Genomic DNA, 27,500 nt, shown 5'->3' with positions numbered 1-27,500 from the left:
GCTGATGTAAAAGGATGAGATATTTAGTAATTTTGCAGTAGGCTAAGCATCCTTTAGTCTACAATACATATTTTACATGCATTAGGCCTACATGTTTTAGCCTACATATTTTACATGCATTAGGCCTACATGCATTAGGCCTACATATTTTACATTCTTTAGGCCTACATATTTTACATGCTTTAGGCCTACATGTTTTAGCCTTCATATTTTACACGCTTTGTGTTGCCTAAAGGTATAGCATCTCAAGAGGCATTGGACGAGTAGCAAAAACAAACATTTGGCATGACAGACAGTCAATCATGACCTCAAACAAAAAGTACAGAGACTCATGGATCAAACCATAATGACGTGAACTATAATGTATCATTTCACATGACTGACCCAGACTCTTAAACCCCTCTGGCGTGGAGCAGTGTCAAGTCATAAGACTGATTTTCATAGTGGTGGGAATATACACCATATCCTCTCCTTATGAGTGATTCTGAGTATTGTTGAGACCGGGGCTCCCTAGTCCCAAAGGCAGGCAGACAGGCCCTAAAATTCTATTGGGTTCAGCCGAGTTGTGGTCATTTGGCACTAAACTGAAAAACAGTGAGGAATTGTCGAATAAGAATCACTGATTTCAGTTCAGTTTTTCCATTGCATGCCCTGATGAACAAGACCCTGCTGTGGCATATACATATTACTTCTATTAGGATCTTATCAATATGAAAACTGTCACTGTATCCTCTCTAGCCATTTAAAAGACAATGATAGCTGCCACTCCGGCCCTCCTCCATTTCAACATATAAATAAATAAGATGGACTTCACTTTCTATTCAAACCACCACTCATCTCTACAGGTTTATGTTATTTAGGGGCATGACACAGGCCAGAGCCTTTAATTGCAAATAAATAGACGGATGTGATATTGGCTTGGCCTTCATTGAAAAGGTCATGACTTATGATAAGATATGAAAAAAAATCCAGATCTATTTCCATATATAAGCGAATGTCCAGCCATGATAAAAAAATATTTAAAAAGTAGGGCATTTAGACCTAGACAGGAAGGACTGGGAATGCCCCATCTTTCAGTGAGACAACCCAACAAACCCAGATTTCGATAACAGTTTGTTTCAAAAGATGTGGGCCAACAGTGCGGCATACTGGGGGACTCATGTTCAAAGTGATGGCATTCTCCACACTCCCAGAGGAAGAGCTAAGCGTACAAAAGCCTCACAAAAGAGTCCAAGGCCCTCGTTGAATCAGGCCCTTTGTTCCGTGAGGCCAAAACCATTTTCTCTCCCCATGCCATCACAATGGTGCTCCACAGAGAAACTGGATGTCTGATATGGGAGGAGCCTGGTTGAAAAAGCGCACAAGAGGCTTCCTACACTACAATATATGCCTACTCAAAAAAAACACTGAGTGGTAGAAATATACAATATACAGTCAACCCTTGAATGTATGAAATGGTTAAGGACTGGTGTGACTGTGTGCACTAGGCTAAACCTGAGCAGGTACAGTGGTAGAGTACAGTAACCCCCTTGGCACATCACTCCAGCCAGTTCAGTAGGTAAATTGAACATTGGCAGAGAAGACGTGGATGAAGCTGGAAGATTAGTCTGGTGTCAAGCATCTCTGCTTTACTCCAACTACTATGCTAAAACAGATGATCAGATGTCTGCCTTCAGCAAAGTAAGCATTTGGCTTACCTATCTACTCAAGATGCTGCTGTGCAAAATAGCTTGGGGACGAGGTTAGCTTGTGACAGACCTAGGAGTCTGGGAGAAACATAATCAATACATTTTGGGTGTGTGCATTGAAATCACAGGTCTAACGAACCAAATTCACCATCTTGATGAATGTATAGCCTAGGCCTTTCAAAACATAGCACGAGGCCCCACTGACTGTAGCCTGTTTTCCTATGTGCTCCGGCGCCTGTGTATTGAGTGGGAGCGTTTCTTAAACGCAAGCAAGCGGAATTAAACGGGGAGGGACCTACCTGAATTTGTCCAATAGAAACTTTTGCTTTAGTTGCAAAACCTTCCCTTTTCCAACTGTTTGGACTAAGGATTGCACCCCAGTTACAGTACATTGGAACATTGTAAATAGTCAAGGAGGAACTCAATTCATTCAGTTCGCCCATGCATGATGACATGGCAAACTCGGGAGAGGCGAGAGAATCGGATGGCATTTTCCACCCTGCTGACGATAACAATTAATGTCAGCTCGCATCATCCCAGCACATGTCTATTGATCCCCTGGGATCACACAGATTGGAGCAAGGCACATGCAGATATGCAGTAGACCTTATGCTGTACTGTATATCCTACTGTGTGTGTGTGTGTGTGTGTGTGTGTGTGTGTGTGTGTGACAGTATATTGGGAATATAAACCATCCTGTTTTCCAAAAGATGGTGGCACAAAGGAGGACCAAGCCTATTTATTTGCTGGTTTTAGCATATCCACATTCATTGGCACCTTAAATTATGCAGACTAGATCACCACGATCAAAAACTAGAGCAGCGAATAGTGGGCTGTGTCTACTGGTGGGTGTCCCTCGCACTTGTCGTGGAAATATTGGTTCAACAATATCGCTCAGATACCGGAACTTGTGAATTCAAATAGACTGTATTACAAAGTAACAAGCCGAGTTGGTCCATGGAGCAACTGCCGGACTCAGTCTCAGTCCACTCCTTTTATACAGTTTCATGCTTATACAAGTTTTATAGTCCCCCCACTTTATGCTAATAACCATATCACCTCGGTTTTACTCCACCACTGTTTCCAAATCTATGTTATTTCCTCTACGCAGGGTTTCCACTTCCTTGGATCAATTTTATTGGTGGCAGAGCCTATACATTATTTACCAAAAAATAATAAGTACAGATTATTAAAAGGCAATTATAAGATTGCTACATGCCATTATCGGACTATAATATTACTAATGGCCATTATAGGATTAAGTACAGATAACTATAGACCATTATAGAATTATACCAACAAATACACTTAATCCCAGGATTACACATAGCACGTTTGCTTATTCCCTTTAGTGCTATTCAGCCTTTTAACAAGAAACACATTCTCTTAACAGAAAACACCCATATATTCAGCCGTTAACATATTGCCCCCTTTCGCCCCTGGGCCTACCACATGGCTGACTGTATTCAGCCAGTCTGAGACCTAGGTTGAGTAGGCAGGCATATTCTCCAAGCCATATTGAACAGTCTGCATAACTCTGTCAACCGCCTCAACAGTAAGCTATTGTAGTAATAGTGTGGTGGTATAATGGACAGATATGTATCTGTAGTCCAATAAGCTAATATCACTATGTGATTGCAGACAATGTCATTGACAGAACAACTGTTCTCTCTGTCTGCATGATGACATAAAAACTATGTGGCGGTTTCTACGGAAAGGCCCATAAATACACAAGATATCATAGGATCAACACTTCTGCACCACACCTTTTATCATGCAGAAAATTACAACTTGAACCAGTAAGTCAACTGACCTCTCTCTTTTTTACTTCCTCGTTAGCATTTAGAATACAGCAATATTTTTTACATGCTCCATTGCGTTGCTGTTTGGGTACAGAGCCTGAGTTTGAATCAATAGGCCTAGTTAAATTTAACCGGTTTTGTTTCAATCTGTATTGACAGTAGTATCTTTGTTTGCATTATCCACACATGGGTTTATAACAGTTGTTAACTTGACAACTGCTGTTAAACCCAGCTACACAACAGTCAGTGGTGCTGCTGCAAATAGCAGTCACACTACACTGAAAACATACCTTTGTCATCCTCGTCAATTCTCAGAGCCACTGAGATGTACTCGAATGCTTGTTTGTGGTGGTTTCGGATCTGCTCGCCGATGTCCTGCTCGCACACCTTGTTCGCATGCTCGTCTGCTGCCCGTTGTTTGGGTCTCGCAGCCATAGCACGAGACATCCGCTCGCACAGCCAGGCGAAGAGTTCGCCAAAATGCAATACGAGGACACGGAGCACTGCAAACAACGCCAGCAGTGGGTATGAGAAGTAATACAAATTTCGTTTATGTAGTGACACCTGGTCGCAGGTGGCCCCTCCGTCGGGCGGGGACCCTGCAGGGCCTCGCTTCTTTCTGCTGCCTCTTCCTCCCGGAGAACTCATTCACCCGATGGCTCGCTATCGTATCCATAACATAACGGTCTTGCCTTTTGCTTGGGTTGCCTCTCAACCTTTGCAGCGTCTACAGTTGCCACATATTGTCCGACATGGTGGTCCAAATGTTGATAAAATTGGACGGGGCGGTTACCAAACGAACAAAAGGGTAAGAGAGGAGGGGCACGCTCAGTCTTGTCCTATCATAGACAGTACGTAACTGCAAACAAGATGTTACGTAGAAACCACGCACATTGCGTAAATACTAACAACAAACATGGCGGACGGTAAGTGAAATGTTGTTCGTTTATCGGCACTTTTACGTTCTATTACAGTTGTAGCGATACATTTAGCTTGAAATATTTTCGTATACCCCAACAATTTGTTTAATCCAGTCTGTTCTGTCGGTAACAGTCATTGGTTCACGGTGGAAGGTCGTTGCTAACATAACGTTAACTAGCCAACGAGCTAAAGTAACGTTAGTTTACCCGCCACTTGAATTCATATATTCATTCGACATTACTGTAGCTAGCCTGCCTGTAGGGTACCTTCTTTGGCTTGTAGGAATGGATGGTACTCCTATGTCGTTATCTACCTGAACTTAATCTGGAGTAAGTGTGTTTATTTTACGTTCTAGTTAAACGATGACAGGACCACCGTCCTTGCGGTTGTTGACATTTTGATATTGTTGCTGATCTGTCTCTGAATGATTCTAAAGACTTTTACGTTAACTGACTGACTATCCTTTTCCTATTGCCTAGAATGTAGGTAGCTGACGTTAATGTATGTTTCTCTCAGATCACACGGACGCAGACCAATCTATGGAGGTGCACACTCCAGTAAGTCTTAATACAGATGTAGTTAGGGATTTTAAGCGGTTCTCTTCATTGAAATGGCGTGTTTGATAGACACATTTGAAATAAATATATATTTCTGCTCCTTTTTAGACAGCTGAAAACCCCCATTCTGAATATGGACTGACGGACAACATCCAGGTATGACAATCTATACGATTATTGTGCCTTTCAGAAAAGCATGTCCATGAAACGGGGTCCATTTCAAAGACTCAAACATCACACTGCATTATGTTAGTTATGGTAACCATGATTGTCTACTGAATAAGCAATGTATGCACAGCTCTCTAACAGCATGCACTAATGTGTGAAGCCTATACATTTTGGTACAAATTGGTTAGGATACATTGCATGAGATTGCAATTCCGAGTACACTTTTTTTAAAGACGCTTACATGCATGGATAGTGGTAACTGTTGATATTTCTGTATCTCTGCTTCCTCTTTCACCACCTCATTATGTAGAGAATAGTGGAAAACGAGAAAGCCAACACAGAGAAGGTCTCCAAACAGAAGGTGGATCTGCAGTCTCTCCCCACGAGGGCATATTTGGATCAGACAGTGGTGCCCATTCTTCTTCAAGGCTTATCTGTGCTGGCCAAGGAAAGGTATGTTGAAAATGTCTGTGCAGGGGCTCTGATTTTTTTCACATTTCTGCTTGACATGCTTGGAAATTTATTTGGAAAAAATGTGTAGAACAGGCAGTACTATGAAAAGGGAAGCACATTTGGGTTTCAAGTAACTTTCAAGCGACCAGACTTTGAAGATGTGCTTTTGTCCATTTTGTCTTCTCTTTCAGACCTGCAAATCCTATTGAATTCTTAGCAGCCTTCCTTCTCAAGAACAAATCACAGTTTGAAGATCGAAATTAAGCTCCAGACGGATGGAAATGTGCACTTTGAGCCCATCTGTTTAAAATCAAGGAAATGGTTGTTTCTGTCATTGGTTATGTTTGCAGTTTTTTAAACCAGAATAAAGATGGTGCTGCAGGGAAATATGGTACTCTTTTAGGACAAATGTCAGAGGTAAACTAATATATACAAAAGACACCAACTACGTTGCACCTCAAGTTCCCTTGCATCATGGTCCCCTTCGTGGCAAAATATTCCAGATTCAGTTCATTTACCAAAATGCTTACAAGAGGAAACATTTGTGTTTTAATTAACAATGTCATGTTTTGATATTGCCAAATGACACACGTATCATTCTAGTGCCATGTTTTATTCTACCACTAGTTGAGCTACAGAGCTGGTGATGAACCCCTTTGATAAAAGGGTCAATCTGATGCCCCAAACTCATTCTAATTCTAATTATCATGAGAAATACAACAAACAGGGAAGTTGGTGATAAATAACCCTGATCTGTAATTTTAGAATCACCCTTTCATCCATTGTTAGATTTCTGCTCTTGGAATTAATTTAGCAGATGTACCACTTTATTGCACACCACAATGAAAAAAAGTACAACAAAAAAAGAAAATCCATCGAGAACATCATTTAAGTGTATTAAGATAAATAAAATGTTACACCATTATTACATTCTATAAAATATATATTTTCAATATAAAGACTACACACTCATTGCATGTAAATGCACTCCAAACAGCAGACCAGTATTTTACTTTTTCACACTACCACCAAGTTTGTCTTCAGTGAGCAGTTAGAACCTAGACTGCAATACAAACTGATAAACAGAAAACATCAGTTTGGATTTCAGGCTAATTGGGACCAGCATGCTTCATGTTTGTTTGAGCACTCCGGGATAATGTTTCCCCTAAGTACAGATCTAGCATCATCCTCTCTCCCCAATCCTAAACTAAATCATTAGTGGGGAAATGCTAAACTGATCCAAGATCAGCATCTATGGGCAACATCACCCTACACCATTTGGCACCCTTCTTCACAATACATGGCAACTCGGCAGCAATTAGCAAACTGGAGTACGCTTTGACTTCTATTTGGATTTTTTTTTTTTACTATTAGAAAATAAAAAGTGTCAAGTTAAATTATTTCCTACAAAGTCATACAAGATTGAATCAATTGTTGAAAATCAGAGTGCCTCAAACAAAACTTTCCTTTTAATCTAAGCTTGTTCTATTTATTTAATTCACTTATTTACAGAAGGGCAATAGGGGGTTGGAATCTTGATACCTCATTTATCAAGTAAAAACTACACTCAAAGTGAAGCCCTAAAATATATTTGACTTTTTGGGTTTCCGCTTTCTCAAGACATTAAAGCTCCCATGCAGTCTTAATGTAATTTTTAAATCACTGTGTCTAATAAATTACTGTTTATTTAATGAAAATAACACCAAATACCCTCAGTGACCTCAATGCCTGTCTGCCTGCTTTATATAGCAAGCCACAGGATTCACCGTCTGTAGGAACGAACCATTTTTGTGAACGGGGTTATTGGTCAGAATAATCAGATCAGATTGTGATGTCATGCTGTGGGCCAAAAACTCCATCCCACCTGAACAGGCTGAAATTCCAGGTGTACTTTTTAATATATATTTTTTTACTCTTACACTAAGAAAGGCAGCATTATCATTTTCACAATTTGAGTGTTATTTTGAACTCAAAATGGAAAATCAAGTTTCAGACGGCACTGCCCCTTTAAAAACCAGTAGCCTTGTGCAGATGTTTGAGGGGTAATTGATATGAATGGATCACTGCAGTTACCACTTCACTTGTGCTCTATTGAAGTTGGAGTGTCAAGTTATCCTCAAAATAACCCAAAGTTGGTTGAGTGGAACATAAATGCCTAATTCAAATTGATCTATAGTGCGTAATAACAAATGTGATTTCTCCTGATAATTCACAATGTCCTGTTTCTGACCAGCATTTTATCGACATTGACCTATCTAATGAGAAGAAACAACTTGACGCCGTCCTATATCTGTAAAATAAGAACTGAGACAGACCGATACACCCGTGTGGTATCAATGTATTACTGTACATCTACCACATGAAATAATCCTAGACGTATTTTACCCTCATTTGTGGTGACCTGTTAGCAAAATATACACAATCTGATTAAAAAGCATTATAGTCCCCCCCAATCAAATCCTTGCTTACAGACTACCATTGGTGGAAAACACGAGAACAGGCGTGGGGAAAAAATTGTTGTGCGTTCCATTGACCCCCAGATGGGAAGTCAGATGTAGAACTGGTGGGCAGCGAGGTTGTCCATAAAGGGGCGAACCAGGTTGTCTGTAGAGAAGTAGAAGACCAGGCCGAAGGTGATGGAGATAGGGAGAGCTGGGAGGGCCTTCTTGAATATGGCCAGCAGCAGAAGAGTGAGGCAGAGTCCCTGTGAGACACAGGGACTCATTAAAGAACATTTCAAATCCATAAATGGGCCACTTCATGCACTTTTTTGGGCTCTCTCAGCTTAGCCACCACACTAAATAGGCTAGCAATCAACACCCATTCCAAAGTTTCTGCTGGAACTATCTTTCTAGTTTACTATGAGTCTGCTTATCATGAACATTCGTTCAGACATGCAACTGAACAGTTAAACATACATAAATACAATTGGAAAAAATTAATAAAGTTATTCACTATAATTGTAGGCTAACTCTTTAACCCACCCTGCACAATCAATGAACCAACAGCATCACCTAGGCCTATACGTTCACTCCCAGACTCATGGGATAGAACGCTTGGAGTGTAGAATAAGGTAACCAATCCATCCAGTATGCATAATAATGCAGTACACCCTAGAGGTCGACCGATTAATTAGGGCCAATTTCAAGTTTTCATAACAATCGGTAATCGGCATTTTTGGACACCGATTGTGGCCGATTTATTTCATTTTTTCCCCTTTATTTAACTAGGCAAGTCAGTTAAGAACACATTCTTATTTTCAATGACGGCCTAGCAATGGTGGGTTAACTGCCTTGTTCAGAGGCAGAACGACAAGTTAAAAATCTATCAGCTCGGGGATTCGATCTAGCAACCTTCCGGTTACTAGTCCAACGCTCTAACCATCTGCCTTACATTGCACTCCACGAGGAGCCTGCGTGGCAGGCTGACTACTTGTTACGCGACTGCAGCAAGAAGCCAAAGTAAGTTGCTAGCTAGCATTAAACTTATCTTATAAAAAACAATCTTAACAATTACTAGTTAAACTAGTAATATCATCAACCATGTGTAGTTATCTAGCGTATCCTGCGTTGCATATAATTGATGCGGTGCCTGTTAATTTCTCATCGAATCACAGCCAACTTTGCCAAACTGGTGATGATTTAACAAGCACATTCGCGAAAAAAGCACTGTCGTTGCACCAATGTGTACCTAACCATAAACATCAATGCCTTTCTTTAAAATCAAAACACAAGTATATATTTTTAAACCTGCATATTTAGTTAATATTGCCTGCTAACATGAATTTCTTTTAACTAGGGAAATTGTGTCACTTCTCTTGCGTTCCATGCAAGCAGTCAGGGTATATGCAGCAGTTTGGGCCGCCTGGCTCGTTGCGAACTGTGTGAAGACCATTTATTCCTAACAAAGACCGTAATTAATTTGCCAGACTTGTACATAATTATGACATAACATTGAAGGTTGTACAATGTAACAGCAATATTTAGACTTAGGGATGCCACCCGTTAGATAAAAAAACGGAAAGGTTCCGTATTTCACTGAAAGAATAAACCTTTTGTTTTCGAAATGATAGTTTCCGGATTTGACCATATTAATGACCTAAGGCTCGTAATTCTGTGTGTTAATATGTTATAATTAAGTCTATGATTTGATAGAGCAGTCTGACTGAGCGGTGGTAGGCAGCAACAGGCTCGTAAGCATTCATTCAAACAGCACCTTCGTGCGTTTGCCAGCAGCTCTTCGCTGTGCTTCAAGCATTGAGCTGTTTATGACTTCAAGCCTATCAACTCCCGAGATTAGGCTGGCGTAACCGATGTGAAATGGCTAGCTAGTTAGCGGGTTGCGCACGAATAGCATTTCAATCGGTGACGTCACTCGCTCTGAGACTTTGAAGTAGTTGTTCCCCTTTTGTGGAGTGATGGGTAACAATGCTTCGAGGGTGGCTGTTGTCGATGTGTTCTTGGTTTGAGCCCAGGTAGGGGCGAGGAGAGGGACGGAAGCTACACGGTTACACTGGCAATACTAAAGTGCCTATAAGAACATCCAATAGTCAAAGATATATGAAATACAAATGGTATAGAGAGAAATAGTCCTATAATAACCACAACCTAAAACTTCTTACCTGGGAATATTGAAGACTCATGTTAAAAGGAACCACCAGCTTTCATATGTTCTCATGTTCTGAGCAAGGAACTTAAATGTTTGCATTATGTGCCATGTAAAAAAAGCTCTTTTACTTTCTTCTCCAACACTTTGTTTTTCTGACTGCAACACTCACTATGAGAATGGCCACGAAGCAGGCCAGCGTGGTGTTCCAGTCTCCTCCGGTGGCAGCAGCCTTCCCCACCAGCACACTGTAGAAGATGAAGTCCCCCAGTCCCAGCTTGACTCCTCCTGCAGATTATACCACAAGACAGCATGTCCATAAGAAACCACATTTATTACAAAATTCTAAAAATAATTGAGGACATTTTTTTTTGCCATGGGAGATGTTCGTCCAATCCCCAATCATTACCTAGAACCATAGCCCCTATACATTTGTTGAGATCTGAAAGGATTGGCTAGAAATGGCAAATGGCTGATACGTTTGGTGTAATGTTCACCATCATTGCTTACACCTATCCGATCCTTTCAGATCCTGTGCCTAAGGGGTAGGGGCTAGTGGTTGATTTAGGATTCAGAAAGTACTCACTGTCTTCCTCGTCTAGGTCGTCCTCGGTTGAGTAGGACCTGTTCATCCCTGAGGACACTTGAGTCTCTGGCTCCACCCAGTCCCTCGCCAGGGCGCTGCCCTCACTCCGATGTGCCTCTTCATCTGAGGAACCTTAAATGGCAAAAGTTTATTTATTTTAAGTCAATCATTCAAATCTGTTCTGCATTCAAATCTACAAGTGCACTCATCCCAAAAACATTAATGTGAAACCACACACACACTTGAAGTCGGAAGTTTACATACACTTAGGTTGGAGTCATTAAAACCTGTTTTTCACCCACTCCCCAAATTTCTTGTTAATTCAACTATAGTTTTGGCAAGTTGGTTGGGACATCTACTTTGAGCATGAAACAAGGAATTTTTCCAACAATTGTTCAGACAGATTATTTCACTGTATCTAGTGGGTCAGAAGTTTACATACACTAAGTTAACTGTGCCTTTAAACAGCTTGGAAAATTCCTGAAAATTATGTCATGGCTTTAGAAGCTTCTGATAGACTAATTGATATAATTTGAGTCAATTGGAGGTGTACATGTAGATGTATTTCAAGGCCTACCTTCAAACTCAGCGCCTCTTTGCTTGACATCATGGGAAAATCAAAAGAAATCAGGAATGGTGAAAAACTGAGTTTAAATGTATTTAGCTAAGGTGTATGCAAACTTCCGACTTCAACTGTACATACATACATGCATACATACATACAATACATCTTAGCCAAATACATTTAAAAACTCAGTTTCACAATTCCTGACATTTAATCCTAGTAAAAATGTACTGTACCGCGAGGGTAAAAAAACACGCCCTGTTAAGAACTCTTTTTATTTATTGACTTTCAATATATTCACTTTCAATGTCAGTTACGATCACCACTTTAATTTAAGAATGTGAAATGTCAGAATAATAGTAGAGATAATTATTTATTTCAGCTTTTACTTGGGTCAAATGTTCCTGGTAGCCTTCCACAAGCTTCCCACAATAAGTTGGGTGAATTTTGGCCCATTCCTCCTGACAGAACTGGTGTAACTGAGTCAGGTTTGTAGGCCTCCTTACTCACAAACGCTTTTTCAGTTCTGCCCACAAATTTTCTATAGGATTGAGTTCAGGGCTTTGTGATGGCCACTCCAATACCTCGACTTTGTTGTCCTTTGGAACAACTTTGGAAGTATGCTTGGGGTCATTGTCCATTTGGAAGACCCATTTGCGACCAAGCTTTAACTTCCTGACTGATGTCTTAAGATGATGTGGATATATTGAAGCAACATTTCCCCCCCTTATGATGCCATCTATTTTGTGAAGTGCACCAGTCCCTCCTGCAGCAAAGCACCCCCACAACATGATGCTGCCACACCAGTGCTTCATGATTGGGATGGTGTTCTTCAGCTTGCAAGCCTCCCCCTTTTTCCTCCAAACATAATGATAGTCATTATGACCAAAAAGTTATATTTTTGTTTCATCAGACCAGAGGACATTTCTCAAAAAAGTACAACCTTCGTCCCCATGTGCAGTTGCAAACCGTAGTCTGGCTTATTTTAAATGGTGGTTTTGGAGCAGTGGCTTCTTCCTTGCTGAGCGGCCTTTCAGGTTATGTCGATATAGGACTCGTTTTACAGTGGATATAGATACTTTTGTACCCGTTTCCTCCAGCATCTTCACAAGGTCCTTTGCTGTTGTTCTGGGATTGATTTGCACTTTTCGCACCAAAGTACATTAATCTCTTGGAGACAGAACACATCTCCTTCCTCAGTGGTATGATGGCTGCGTGGTCCCATGGTGTTTATACGTACTACTGCTTGTACAGATGAACATGGTACCTTCAGGTGTTTGGAAATTGCTCCCAAGGATGAACCAGACTTGTGGAGGTCTACAATTATTTTCTGAGGTCTTGGCTGATTTCTGTTGATTTTCCCATGATGTCAAGCAAAGAGGCACTGAGTTTGAAGGTAGGCCTTGAAATACATCCACAGGTACACCTCCAATTGACTCAAATTATATCAAATTAGCCTTTCAGAAGCTTCTAAAGCCATGAAATCATTTTCTGTAATTTTCCAAGCTGTTTAAAAGGCACAGTCAACTTAGTGTTTGTGAACTTCTGACCCCCTGGAATTGTGATACAGTGAATTATAATTGAAATAATCTGCCTGTAAACAATTGGAAAATTTGAACAAAGTAGATGTCCTAACAGACTTGCCAAAACTATAGTTTGTTAGCAAGAAATTTGGGGAGTGGTTGAGATACGAGTTTTAATGACTCCAACCTAAGTGTTTGTAAACTTCCGACTTCAACTGTACACCCACATAGGCTTGCGAAAGTATTTTTTTTTGGGGGGGGGGGGGGGGGGGGGGTTGTGTCATTTGATTTAAACAACATGCATACCACTTTAAAGATGCAAAATATATTTTATTGTGAAACAAAACAAGACAACAAAAACAGAACTTGAGCGTGCATAACTATTCACCCCCCCAAAGTTAATACTTTGTAGAGCCACCTTTTACAGCAATTACAGCTGCAACTCTCTTGGGGTATGTCTCTATAAGCTTGGCACAACTTGCAATTGGAATCTTTGCCCATTCTTCAAGGCAAAATTGCCCCATCTCCTTCAAGTTGGATGGATTCCGCTGGTGTACAGCAATCTTCAAGTCATACCACAGATTCTCAATTGGATTGAGGTCTGGGCTTTGACTAGGCCATTCCAAGACATTTAAATGTTTCCCCTTAAACCACTCAAGTGTTGCTTTAACAGTATTCTTAGGGTCATTGTCCTGCTGGTAGGTGAACCTCACTCCCAGTCTCAAATCTCTGGAAGACAAACAGGTTTCCCTCAAGAATTTCCCTGTATTTAGCGCCATCCATCATTCCTTTAATTCTGACCAGTTTCCCAGTCCCTGCCGATGAAAAACATCCCCACAGCATGATGCTGCCACCACCACGCTTCACTGTGGAGATGGTATTCTCGGGGTGATGAGAAGTGTTGGGTTTGCGCCAGACATAGAGTTTTCCTTGATGGCAAAAAAAAAGCTCAATTTTAGTCTCATTTGACCAGAGTACCTTCTTCCATATGTTTGGGGAGTCTCCCACATGCCTTTTGGCGAACACCAAACATTTTTGCTAATTTTTTTTCTGGCCACTCTTCCGTAAAGCCCAGCTCTGTGGAGTGTACAGCTTAAAGTGGTCCTATGGACCGATACTCCAATCTCCACTGTGGACCTTTGCAGATCCTTCAGGGTTATCTTTGGTCTCTTTGTTGCCTCTCTGATTATTGCCCTCCTTGCCTGGTCCATGAGTTGGTGGGCAGCCCTCTCGTCAGGTTTTGTTGTAGTGCCATATTCTTTCCATTATTTAATAATGGATTTAAATGGTGCTCTGTGGGATGTTCAAAGTTTGGGATATTCTTTTTTTTTTTTATAACCCAACCATGATCTGTAGTTCTCCACAACTTCGTCCCTGACCTGTTTGGAGAGCTCCCTGTTCTTCATGGTGGTGCTTGCTTGGTGGAGAACTCTGGGGCGTGGTGTTGAAGACTCTGGGGCCTTTCAGAACAGGTGTATATATACACAGATCATGTGACACTTAAATAAAGTCCACCTGTGTGCAATCTAAGTGTCACCAATTACCTTCAGAAGTCACATAATTAGTTAAATAAAGTCACCTGTGTGCAATCTAACTAATTATGTGACTTCTGAAGGTAATTGGTTGCACCAGATCTTATTGGGGTTTCATAGCAACGGGTGTGAATACATACGCACGCACCACTTTTCCGTTTTTTTTTTTGTAAACAAGGTATTTTTTTCCATTTCACTTCACCAATTTGGACTATTTTGTGTATGTCCATTACATGAAATCCAAATAAAAATCCATTTAAATTACATGTTGTAAATGAAACAAAATAGGAAAAACGCCAAGGGGGGTGAATACTTTGCAAGGCACTGTATATATATATATATATATATAGTTGAGACTAGGAACAAACTGAGCATTGTTAAAGCCAAAGGGTTATAAGCAGAAATGAGACAAAACATACCTGTATCTTGATTTGTGGGCTCTGCATGTCTTGCTGGGTTGGCCATCCCAACCATCCATATCATGGCAGCTAAACATAAATTAAAGTCCTATTAGTAAACTTGAGCAATTCTGCAAGACTCGTCATTTTGGTCGAAAGGCATCCTTATGGAAGGAAATTACGAACCATACCAAAGGCTCGAGAACCAACTCAAAGGAACCGAACAGACATTTTGGTCAAATCTGAATTGAACTAAAACAAATACACATAAGGGCCCCCTGTGCACCAAGACAAGGAGCCACTGCTTTGCATGATGCCTATTCCTTCAGAGTTGGGTCGTGTTCATTATGTGCCCTTAAGCAAAGCGCGTAACCCTAACTTACTCCAAATGATAATGGCAGACTGTGGCCGTGACCACACTCTCGAGGGTGTCTCAGGGGGAATAGAGTGATTAAAAAAATACAACAAAAAATAATAAGACAAATAAAAGCGACCAACATTAAAAAATGTAATAGAATTGTAAAAATGAAGAAAACGCTCTTATGGTAGCAAAACATTTTTGCAACAAAAAATGAAATGAATTTATTGGACAAATCAGGTAGGTCTCTTTGTTCCATTTGAAGAGAATACACACCCTGAACTTGTTTAACAAGATACACTTTCTGTTGCAAAACAGTTTGCTACGGTGTGCCCCAGTGTACAAAACCTTGTACTTACATGAATATATGAGAGCAGGGAAGATGGGCTCGTTACGCTCCTGTGCGGTCTCTACAAGCATCCTGAGAGGACCTTTAGGGCACAAGACCGCAACCAAATCTGCAAACAAAGGACAGTAGCATGACACAGGAATTTCTGAATGAGCAAAAAAAAAAAAAAAAAAAAAAAGCACTGAACTACTAGAAGAATGATTGCAACATTTATACATGATGAAATTGCACGCCTTTTGATAGATGGTGCTCAGCTAATAGTCGAGGTCTGTACAGCAGCATGATAAAAGGTCTACCATCACAGTTCAAAAGAAGCGTCAATTTAACACCTATACCATTAAATCAAAGGGCCCATCCAGAAACAACCTGTAGTCTCTACCCCTCTTGGCTATTCACAAATATCTGAAAGGATTAGATAGGTATACGGAATAGGATAGTACATTCACCTTACACTGGGATAGGCTAGTTGGAATTTATACCCATCCAAGGACCCTGCAACACCAATACTTTCAAATCTTCTACATTTCTAGACAAAAGATGGAACCTCCACCTTGTCTAGGGATATGCTAAGTGGAAATTATTATCTATTCAAGGCCCTTATATCTATCCAATTGTTTCAAATCACCTCAGTGTCTAGACTAGAGACTAAATTGCTAGGGGTTGTTTCCGGACGATGCCAGACAGTATAAACCAACAGCAATATGTACTCTGAGCCCTCCTACTCACCGTAGACGGAGATGGCTCCCAGAATGACCCAGGCGGACCACTCGGGCAGGTACTTGATGAACACCAGGGCCATGAGGGCCGAAATGGCGATGAGGTAGGCCTGCTGCAGCTGCAGAGGCCCCTTCCAGTGTATACAGATCATTCCTACCACACCAAAGTTCCAGATGATCATGGCTACTGTTGGGTAATCCATGGCCAAGTTGTAGGTTTTAAATACCTCCCTGGATAGGAGGAGAGAGACCCAACCAGGGATGTATCTTAATGATCAGTAGTGGCTTCCTTTCCTTTCCTCACCTCATATCCTTCATCCATAGTGATCCGAGTAGGACAGATGAATACCCTTCCTTTCATCTGTCCTATCTTTTAGGATGAGGAATTCACATTAAACTGTTGAGATGATGAGATCCAGAGTGTGAACTGAGTAATTAGAATGCTGCTTTGGATGTAAAGTACCAGTCAAAAGTTTAGAACACACCTACTCAAAGTTTTATCTTAATTTTTTACTATTTTCTACATTGTAGAATAATAGTGAAGACAAAACTATGATATAACACATATGGAATCAAGTAGTGACCAAAAAAAGCGTTACACAAATAAAAATATATCCTTTGTGTTTTAGATTCTTAGTAGCCACCCTTTGCACACTTTTGGCATTCTCTCAACCAACTTCATGAGGAATGCTTTTCCAACAGTCTTGAAGGAGTTCCCACATATGTAAAGCACTTGTTGGCAGCTTTTCCATCACTTTGCGCTCCAACTCATCCCAAACCATCTCAATTGGGTTGAGGTTGGGTGATTGTGGAGGCCATGTCATCTGATGCAGCACTCCATCACTCTCCTTCTTGGTCAAATAGCCCTTACACAGCCTGGAGGTGTGTTGGGTCATTGTCCTGTTGAAAAACTAATGATAGTCCCACTAAGCCCAAACCAGATGGGATGGCGTATCTCTGCAGAATGCTGTGGTAGCCATGCTGGTTAATTGTGCCTTGCATTCTAAATAAATCACAGACAGTGTCACCAGCAAAGCACCCCCACATGCTTCACGGTGGGAACCACACATGCGGAGATCATCCGTTCACCTACTCTGCTTCTCACAAAGACACAGCAGTTGGAACCAAAAATATCAAATCTGGACAGATTTCCAGATTCCAGACATTCCAGACATTTCCTAATGTCCATTGCTCATGTTTCTTGGCTCAAGCAAGTCTTCTTATTAGTGGTGTCCTTTAGTAGTGGTTTCTTTGAAGCAATTTGACCATGAAGGCCTGATTCAAGAAATCTCCTCTGAACAGTTGATGTTGAGATTTGTGTTACTTGAACTCTGAAGCATTTATTTGGGCTGCAATTTGATGCTGGTAACTATAATGAACTTATCCTCTTCAGCAGAGGTAACTCTGGGTCTTCCTTACCTGTGGTGGCCCTCATGAGAGCCAGTTTATCATAGCGCTAGCTGGTTTTTGCAACTGCACTTGAAGAAACGTTCAAAGTTCTTGAAATTCTCCGGCTTGACTGACCTTCATGTCTTAAAGTAATGATGGACTGTCTCTTTGCTTATTTGAGCTGTTCTTGCCATAATATAAACTTGGTATTTTACCAAATAGGGCTATCTTCTGTATGCCACCCTTATCTTGTCACAACACATCTAAATGGCTCAAATGCATTAAGAAGGGGAAAAAAACTCCACAAATTCACTTAACAAAGCACACCTAATTTAAATGCATTACAGGTTGAGAGAATGCCAAGAGTGTGCAAAGCGGTCATCAAGGCAAAGGGTGGCTACTTTGAAGAATCTGAAATATAACATATTTTGATTTGTTTAACACTTTTTTGGTTACTACATGACTGTATGTGTGTTATATCATAGTTTTAATGTTTTCACTATTATTCAAAATGTAGAAATAGTACAAATAAAGAAAAACCCTGGAATGAGTAGGTGTTTCCAAACTTTTGACTGGTACTATAAGTGAAGACAGTGGCGTTCTGTTTAAGTTAAATCTCTGGCCCAGGGACTAAGGTGATCTTTCAGATCGGTCGGACAGTTCTTTAAATAACAAAAGCTGAGGGGGGAGAAGTTAGAGCCAACAAAGTTACTTAATACACTAGTGTGGTAGAAATTGCTTTAAGGCAATATTTTTTGGAAAATTGTGAATAATCACAGAGAAAAGTAGCATCAAAATACTGATGGATTCTGGGTACTAACTCATAAACTTGGGATAGGGTTAATTATCAAGTATCCTATTGAAATTGAGTGCTTAGATTTAGAGGGTCAACACCAGAAGTGAATGGTTATCTGTAGGAGGAAGGTATATACGTGTGCAATTAAGCTTGGAATGTGCTGAGTGCAGGGAAAACAATCACGTGGCAGCATTGACAAGGGGAGAGAGCCCTGGATTAGTGATGAAGGGGGTCGAGGTCAGATCAGGTCACATTAAGGGAGAAAGAAAAGTTTATTACCAGTATCACTTTGTATCTTTATTGCTAGACAGGAAACTAAGTTTAGTGAAAAGGAGGAGACTACACCCAAAGTGGGGTTCATATACCACAATTATTCTAAACATGTCTTTGTCCGATGCAGCTGTATTGGCCCTCTGGGAAGAATATACTTGGTTTGAGCTTTCATAGTGTCCGTCAAGTTTTTAACTCTGAAAATATGTATTGTTAGGTTCTAATTAACAAGTTCTGCTTCCAACGAAGCAGCAGTATCAGTTCCCCTTTCTGTGTGTATCAATAACGCCCCCGGATAACGCAAGCATTGTGTGGCCACACACACAATTTAACTAGCCCAGAATAACCATAGTGCAGAGAAGCACTTCCAGTCTACTGTCCCAAATGCATATGGTGCGTTGGGGTGTAAAACAAGTGACAGCCTATTCCCTATATAGTGCACTACCTTTGACCAGAGTCATGAACTAAGCCCATATAAAGAGCCTATATATTATGAGATAGCCTTCCTGTCCCGCTCTCTCCTTGAAACAACCATAGTGCAGAGAAACAACCACAACAGCCAGGCAACATGATACCATGCGGCTGACTACAAACAATTCCTGGGATGTACACTCACCCCAGGTACATGAAGCTGAACCAGAAGAGCATCATCAGCGAGGACAGGATGAGCCATCCGTGAATGAACTAGGACGACACAGAGCATTAGAATATAGCACTCCAAGCTTGGGGCCTGTTCAGGAGGATATAACATTACAGAACGTTTAGATAGAAATGTAGGTTGTAAAACAACAGATATGATTACCTGTCAGACAGAATGAATACAGCGGACACAATTCCCTGGTATTCTATCTGCAATGTTCAGAATGTTTCACATTACCGAATACACTCTTGGTCTGTCTCACCTTGTAGCAGCGGTACTTGTAGAGTACAACCAAGAAGATGGTCATGACCACGATGACGCTGATCATGATGATGGTGTTGAGCACTGAGTTGAGCAGCCGCTCGCCCACTGTGTCTGTGTCCTCTGTGAACGGTGTATAGATCCTAACAGGGCCAGAGTCAAATCAACAATCATGAAAATCGGCCTGACGCAAATGCTATCTTCCATGGTATAGTTTCCCCCTAGGTACAGATCTACGATTAGCTTCCCCTCCCCCAATCCTAACCTTAACTTTTAGTGGGAGAAATGCAGAACTGACCTTGGATCAGCATCTAGGAGCAAATTCACTCTAAACCTAATATTATCTACACCTAATATTTATCTCATGAGTGGCCAACCCTCCTTCTCAGATCACTGGCTAGCTACCCTCCTGCAGGATTTTGCTGCAGCCATACTCGAACACACCGTATTCTACAAAATCAGGTTCTGTATTTCAGGCTGGTATAGTAGGGCTGGAGCAAAAGCCTGCACACCCAGTAGCTCCCCATGACCAGAGGGAGGCCAACCCTAATTTAGCCCTAGTTCCAGCGAGATAGATATAGATTTAGCTTCTACTACAGTGTGGGAAAACCTGTCATGTAACATACAAAGATTATAAAGACTTTAGTGTCTACTAAGTTCTAAGCATGTCAGTCTCAAATCACAGGAAAGGTTCCCTTAAGGTTCTGTCAAAGATATGCGAGAACCACCTCTTCTCATAATGTCCTGCATAGAAGCAGCTCATCTCATATTATCACGCAAAGAAGCATCTCTTCTAATATTACACTGGGTCTTGTTCATTAGCGCACACAACAGAAAACGTTTTGAAATGGAACACAAAAATGTGCAATTCTTATTGGACAGGTCCAGGTAGCAGCCCCTCCCCGCTTCCGTCCGTTTTATACCTCAGAAGATAACCTAAGCTAGGCTACTAAACGGAAGGGGGAAAAAAAACACTTACAGCTGCTGTCCGTTCTTCTCAGTGTAGAAGCTGACCGACTTGATGGTGGCAACGACGACCACCATGCAAAGGGTGACGGGGACGAACAGCATGATGACATGCTTGGCGCCGTACTTGAGGGGGAGCTCCTCCTCTTCCTCCAGGTCTACGGGCTCCCGCTCCACGGCACTCCTGTCCAGGCTGGGGGGTTCAGCTGCAGGCTCTGGGGCCACTGTGCGGCGCTGCAAGGTAATGGAGCACTTTCTAGCATTGCTTATTACATAGAAATAGTACATGGTGTGAATAATAGTCTTATTATTGCACTATGAAGGTTTCTACAGAAAATAGCATGTAGCGGCTGTGATACCCACAGTATATATATTCATCACAATCACCACTATCTAAGATTTGCGGACATTTGATTCAAAGGCTCATTCTCAAGTCATCCTAAATTCCTTGCATCCTCTCCCCTTGCCGACTTCTCAAAATGCGTTGGGGAGGGTACAGGGAGGGACCTTGGACCATCTCCTCCAATACATTTGCAAATGAGGTGAGGAGATGGGATACAAGGAATCACAAAGACCAATTAAGATGGATCAATTCAATGGCTCTAAGGTGTCCCTGCTCTGGGAAGGGCATTTGCCCAACAGTGCAGAGGACACCTACCCTGGGCTCCATGTCTGCAGGCTGGGGTTGGTCAGGGTCTTGTTGGTAAGATGGCACAGAAGGTATCTCGGATGCAACCAGAGCTGTCCTCTCATTGTAGGAGTCCTCTTCACTGTCCGAGGTACTCATGGATGGAATGTTAGCGACGGCAGAGTAGTGGGACACAGCTGCAAAATTTTACAAATTAATTTGCGATGTTATTTGACCCCCCCCCCCAAAAACAAAAATTTGAAACTGCAACTTTACTGACGCCCAATCATTATAGTTCCGCAGGGACTGACTGGATTATCGAGTACGTTGATATCGAAAAACGTAGCCTAAAACTACATAACGTTACATCATTTCAGGATACTCTAACGTTACTGTAGCTAGCTAAAAGGAGGTTTACCGCAATGGCACGACAGTCTGGTAGTTAGATCACTGAAAGTTAGCTTGCTGGCTAGCTAGCAAGAGCATTAGTATAATAAAACATCTGTACGTTCTATACTAAAGTGAGTTATTAAACGTGTCAAAGTACCTTCTTAATCCACAATTTGACATAAACAAGACCAAGGACACCGCGTCCGTTCTTGGAAGAAAGGGAGCACTTCTGCAATTGCTCTTATCTCTGACGACAAGCAGAACGGCAACAAGGAAGTCATCAGCTGATGCCTGGTGGACCACGTGATCCGTGCTTCTGCAACGTCACTAGACAACTTGTGACTTCAAATACGTTTGCTTTGTGAAAATACAAAAAAAATATAAGAACGTTAAAAGTAAAAATATATATAAAAAATATGTTTATGAAACTTGCAAATATAAGCCACTCATCTTACAGTGTCTATAGAAATTCTACACACCCTTTCAAATGTTTTGTTGCCTTAAAGCCTGTATTAAAAATGTAGCCGTTGAACAAGTTGAGAAGATTCAATGACTTGGTGTTTTTACCTTAGATTGTAAACTGTCATGGTCAAAACATGTAGATTCAATGGTTGTAAAGATGGGGAGAGGTCTGACCATAGTAAAGAGACGCTCTGTTTTTATGACACCACACTTTAAAAAAAAGCAATTCCTGCACGCTCAAGTGCTGCAAAGAAATACCTAGTTAAGCCGCAGCTGGCCCAGAACAGAGAGGCACGTCTTACTTTTCACTGTAACTGGAGGGCTAATATAAATACTATGCAGGCCAGTCTCTCTCGGCTAAGAGTTGAGGAGAGACTGACTGAAACTCTTATTTTTATAAGAAACATTAATGTGCTGAAAATTACAATTTGTTTACATAGTCAACACAGCACTGACACACAAGCTTTACCCCACCAGACATGCCAGCAGGGGTTTTTCCACAGTCCCCAAATCCAGAAAAATGTCAAGAAAGCATACAGTATTATATGGAACTTCCTTCCATCTCATATTTCCCAAATGAACAGCAAATATGGTTAAAAAAAAACAGACAAAGCAACATCACACAGCCTCTCCCATTTTGGCCTAGATATTTTGTTTGTATGTATTGATATGTGGGCTACGTATGCCATTTTTTTATTTATGTAGTTCTGACCTTGAGCTGATATTGTCTATGAATGTTCTGTATTGTGTCTTTCGTTGTCACTTTCCAGCCCACACTCTCAAACACATAGATCCCCTGAACGCAGCTAATGCTCCAGATTCCAATCACCTGAATTCTGATCACTTGTTCACACATTATTTAGGTCAGTTCCTTGCACCCCATTATTGTGAGGTATTGTTTGTTTTGTGACTCATTTCTAGTTGGAGCGGTGGGTTTCCTGTAATTTAATCCTCCCGTGTATGATAGTTTTTGCCTGCCTCACTAACGAAGCCTATTTTCCTGCCTGTACTTTAGCCTATCAGATTTCCTGTTATCCACTTATTGCCTGATCTCCCGGACAACGTTAATAGCTTTTTCCCTGCCTGTACTGTTGCCTTGTTGGACCCCCTGTGTACGACCTTCTGCCTGCCCCTGGACCCAGCTACCTGCCTCCTCCTGTGGTCCTTTACAAATAAACACCTGCTGCACTTGGGCTTGAAACCAGCTCTCTGTCTCCCATTGTGTTCATTACAAAAGGTATCTTTACTTTTACTCAAGTATGACAATTGTGTACTTTTCCCACCACTGCTAATGAAATACTAAATTCTTATTTTCCCTATGCCCATCATGAGGTTGCTACAACCTAGCCTACGAATGAAATGTTTTAGTAATCAAGGTGACCGTGACACAATCAATATCGCATTGCACACTCTTGGCTTCATCTAGCTGAACTCGGGTGTAATCATCAAATCAAATGGTATTTGTCACATGTTCTGAATACAACCGGTGTAGACCTTACTGTGAAATGCTTACTCACAGCCCTTAACCAACAATGCAGTTCAAGAAGGACAAAGTAGCACAAAAATGAGGCTATACAAGTATACAGGGGGTAGAGGTTAGTTGAGTTATTTTGTACGTGTAGATAGGGGTAGAGTGACTATGCATTGATAATGAACAGCGAGTAGCAGCAGTGTAAAAACAAAAGGAGGGGCGTGTCAATTTAAAAAATCCAGGTGGCCATTTGATTAATTGTGAATGTTGACCTGCTTAAAGGTCTTGCTCACATGGCTACCGAGAGCGTGATCCCACAGTCATCCGGAACGGCTGGTGCTCTCATGCGTGCTTCAGTGTTGCTTGCCTTGAAAGCGAGCATAAAAGGGCATTTAGCTCATCTAATAGGCTCGCCTCACTAGTCCAAACAGTTACAAACGAAAGTTTCTATTGGACAAATTCAGGTAAGTTTATCCCCGTTTCGTTCGCTTCCATTTAAGAAACATTTATCAACAGAATCGGTGGAATGAATACACCCGATCACCCGCAAACACAGTTCACTTTCATAGCAGCCCCATACAAACAGCATGATCCCTTTGCTTGTTGTATAATTCCTTCTCACATTTACACGTTATCCTCCTCTCACCTTCTCCCTTCGCTTGTGGACTCAAGTGCACAACACAAAAGATGTCTGTGACAAAGCGAAAAAAACGTTCCAAACCTTCATACCATAACCTCTAACTGCTACACACAGCCCACATAGTCAACATAGCTACTAGAACTAACGCGTTAGTAAACCAGCTAGCTGCAATCATACAGTACAGTGTACAGCAAGCATTTTAGAAGTTACACTGGTGGGCCCCGGTGGCAATAAATTAATACATCCAAAAGCTTACCTTGACATGGAAGAGTTCCAGTATTGGATAGCTAGCTGGCTATGGCTAACATCGCATCCCTCTCTAAGCCGGATGTTTGAAACTAAAATCAGCAAAAAAAGAAACGTCCTCTCACTGTCAACTGCATTTATTTTCAGCAAACTTAACATGTGTAAAAATGTGTATGAACATAACAAGATTCAACAACTGAGATATAAAGTGAACAAGTTCCACAGACATGTGTCTAACAGAAATGAAATAATGTGTCCCTGAACAAAGGGGGGGATCAAAAGTAACAGTCAGTATCTGGTGTTGCCACCAGCTGCATTAAATACTTCAGTGCATCTCCTCCTCATGGACTGCACCAGATTTGCTAGTTCTTGCTGTGAGATGTTACACTCTTCCACCAAGTCACCTGCAAGTTCCCGGACATTTCTGGGGGGAATGGCCCTAGCCCTCACCCTCCGATCCAACAGGTCTCAGACGTGCTCAATAGGATTGAGATCTAGGCTCTTCGCTTGCCATGGCAGAACACTGACGTTCCTGTCTTGCAGGAAATCATGCACAGAACGAGCAGTATGGCTGGTGGCATTGTCATGCTGGAGGTTCATGTCAGGATGAGCCTGCAGGAAGGGTACTACATGAGCGAGGAGGATGTCTTCCCTGTAACGCACAGCGTTGAGATTGCCTGCAATGACAACAAGCTCAGTCCGATGATGATGTGACACACCGCCCCAGACCTTGACGGACCTCCACCTCCAAATCAATCCCGCTCAAGAGTACAGGCCTCGGTGTAACGCAAATTTCTTCGATGATAAACGCGAATCCGACCATCACCATCTGGTGAGACAAAACCGTGACTCATCAGTGAAGAGCACTTTTGCCAGTCCTGTCTGGTCCAGGGACGGTGGGTTTGTGCCCATAGGCAACGTTGTTGCCGGTGAAGTCTGGTGAGGACCTGCCTTACTACAGGTCTACAAGCCTTCAGTCCAGCCTCTCTCAGCCCATTGCACTGATGGAGGGATTGTGCATTCCTGGTGTAACTCGGGCAGCTGTTGTTGCCATCCTGTACCTGTCCCGCAGGTGTGATGTTCGGATGTACCGATCCTGTGCAGGTGTTGTTACATGTGGTCTGCCACTGCGAGGACGATCAGCTGTCCGTCCTGTAGCGCTGTCTTAGGCGTCTCACAGTACAGACATTGCAATTCATTGCCCTGGCCCCATCTGCAGTCCTCAAGTCTCTTTGCAGCATGCCTAAGGCACGTTCACGCAGATGAGCAGGGACCCTGGGCATCTTTCTTTTGGTGGTTTTCAGAGGCGGTAGAAAGGCCTCTTTGATGTATTACGTTTTCATAACTGTGAACTCAATTGCCTACCGTCTGTAAGCTGTTAGTGTCTTAACGACCGTTCCACAGGCGCATGTTCATTAATTGTTTATGGGTCATTGAACAAGCATGGGAAACAGTGTTTAAACCCTTTACAAGAAGATCTGTGAAGTTATTTTGAATTTTACGAATTATCTTTGCAAGACAGGGTACTGAAAAAGGGACGTTTCTTTTTTTGTGGAGTTTAGCTAGCTGCATTTGTTGGCTAAATAAGTGAAAGTAAAAAATATATAGCAAGCTCTCTCTCTTGCTTCTCCTTCATTAAAAACATTAATTTAACTATTGCCTTTCTCTTTGTGTCAACTACTCACCACATTTATACACTGCAGTGCTAGCTATCTGTAGCTTATGCTTTCAGTACTAGATTCATTCTTTGATTGGGTGGACAACAAGAGCTCTGATAGGTTGGAGGACGTCCTCCGTAAGTTGTCATAATTACTTTTTAAGTATATGGAAGCGGGTGAGAACCATGAGCCTCCTAGGTTTTGTATTGATGTCAATATACCAAATATCATCCATGCGCAGTTAAGCACAAGTTCACTCAACTTTCTATCAACGTTTCCCGTTAATGTGGGAATTGTGATTGAATCAACGTAATATTAGCTACTTTCAATGCAACATACCGAAACACAACAAACTATTCAAGACTTTGTATGCAAAACTAACTTTGAAATAGATTTTCTTGTAGGCAGAATGCATCGGAGTAGGATTCTATTGACACACATGACTCAGCCCATACTCTACAGACTGGTGCGGCACAACCAATCAGAGCTGCATTGGGCCTATATACAAATAGACCATTGCCATATATGGATCTGTGCCATTCACTTTGAACTGGACTGTGTTTACAGCATGAGTGGTCGTGAGTAGATTAGCTTGTTTTCAGATCAAAGTGAGAGATGCGTGTAGCCATGTGCACATTTGTTCATATCCATAATTTGTCAGATTTTCTGTAATAATGGCATGGGAATAATAATGCAGTTTATTTAGTAAAGTGCTTTCTTGCATCAAATAACATCATTCTCAGTCACCTCCTTGTCTGAAGAAAAAGTTGATACACAGGTTAATGTCAAGACCTGCATGTTTTAAAAAAAAGTTTCATAGAATATAGGCCTACATTGAACATCACACATTGGCTGCTACTGTAGGCTGAAGGATAGAACAGCTGTTTCCATCTTAAAATATTATGGGATGCATTTTTTTTTTTTTTATGAGACGCCGCTCTGGTAGGTCTACATCATGATCAAATAGCCACAGTAGCCTACTTAACCACTGTCTGAAACTGTAACTTAAAGTGGGTACAGCCTAAGTGTTCACAGTAAACGCACGCTGAAAGTTACACAGAATCTGTTGTGCTCAGCAGACCTGAAATTTGCTCAGTGTCTCCCGGGTGGCGCAGTGGTTAAGGGCGCTGTACTGCAGCGCCAGCTGTGCCATCAGAGTCTCTGGGTTCGCGCCCAGGCTCTGTCGTAACCGGCCGCGACCGGGAGGTCCGTGGGGCAACGCACAATTGGCCTAGCGTCGCCCGGGTTAGGGAGGGCTTGGTCGGTAGGGGTGTCCTTGTCTCATCGCGCACCAGCGACTCCTGTGGCGGGCTGGGCGCAGTGTGTGCTAACCAAGGTGGCCAGGTGCACGGTGTTTCCTCCGGCGCATTGGTGCGGCTGGCTTCCGGGTTGGATGCGCGCTGTGTTAAGAAGCAGTGCGGCTTGGTTGGGTTGTGTATCGGAGGACGCGTGACTTTCAACC

The 27,500-nt window shown here is 41.8% G+C and overlaps 3 protein-coding genes across 5 annotated transcripts in view; 1 reads left to right on the top strand and 2 right to left on the bottom strand.

Moving 5' to 3' along the window:
• The window catches only part of LOC109889999 (spastin), a 32,257-nt gene extending 27,911 nt beyond the window's left edge, over nucleotides 1-4,346 (bottom strand). Inside the window, exon 1 of one of the 2 annotated variants that reach the window (XM_020481941.2) lies at nucleotides 3,781-4,346. In XM_020481941.2, coding sequence (XP_020337530.2) covers nucleotides 3,781-4,138 — 358 coding nt within the window. In that variant the 5' untranslated portion in view covers nucleotides 4,139-4,346. The remainder of the gene's footprint in view (nucleotides 1-3,780) is intronic. The other variant, XM_031828696.1, reaches the window with a different exon arrangement.
• LOC109889991 (protein dpy-30 homolog) lies at nucleotides 4,322-6,514 on the top strand. 2 transcript variants are annotated; one of them, XM_020481918.2, is made up of 5 exons: nucleotides 4,322-4,416; nucleotides 4,928-4,968; nucleotides 5,077-5,124; nucleotides 5,447-5,589; nucleotides 5,781-6,514. In XM_020481918.2, exons 1-5 carry the CDS (start codon nucleotides 4,407-4,409, stop codon nucleotides 5,851-5,853), a joined length of 315 nt encoding a protein of 104 aa, XP_020337507.1. In that variant the 5' UTR covers nucleotides 4,322-4,406; the 3' UTR covers nucleotides 5,854-6,514. The 2 variants fall into 2 exon arrangements, with proteins under 2 accessions (XP_020337507.1, XP_020337517.1); XM_020481928.2 differs by lacking the exon at nucleotides 4,322-4,416 and adding an exon at nucleotides 4,444-4,740.
• On the bottom strand, nucleotides 6,375-21,876 carry psen2 (presenilin 2). The gene is made up of 11 exons (XM_031828702.1): nucleotides 21,719-21,876; nucleotides 21,202-21,368; nucleotides 20,557-20,777; nucleotides 19,579-19,720; nucleotides 19,293-19,360; nucleotides 16,232-16,452; nucleotides 15,516-15,614; nucleotides 14,820-14,888; nucleotides 10,781-10,912; nucleotides 10,367-10,482; nucleotides 6,375-8,293 (listed from the first exon to the last, which is right to left on the bottom strand). The coding sequence occupies exons 2-11, from the start codon at nucleotides 21,328-21,330 to the stop codon at nucleotides 8,138-8,140; spliced, it is 1,353 nt and encodes a 450-aa protein (XP_031684562.1). The 5' UTR covers nucleotides 21,331-21,368; nucleotides 21,719-21,876; the 3' UTR covers nucleotides 6,375-8,137.
• Nucleotides 21,877-27,500: the final 5,624 nt, after the last annotated feature.

This window comes from Oncorhynchus kisutch, linkage group LG1 (genome assembly GCF_002021735.2).
Source record: "Oncorhynchus kisutch isolate 150728-3 linkage group LG1, Okis_V2, whole genome shotgun sequence".
Lineage (NCBI taxonomy): Eukaryota > Metazoa > Chordata > Actinopteri > Salmoniformes > Salmonidae > Oncorhynchus > Oncorhynchus kisutch.
Note: the sequence above shows the minus strand (reverse complement) of the source record. Positions and strands in the feature narration are given on the sequence as shown.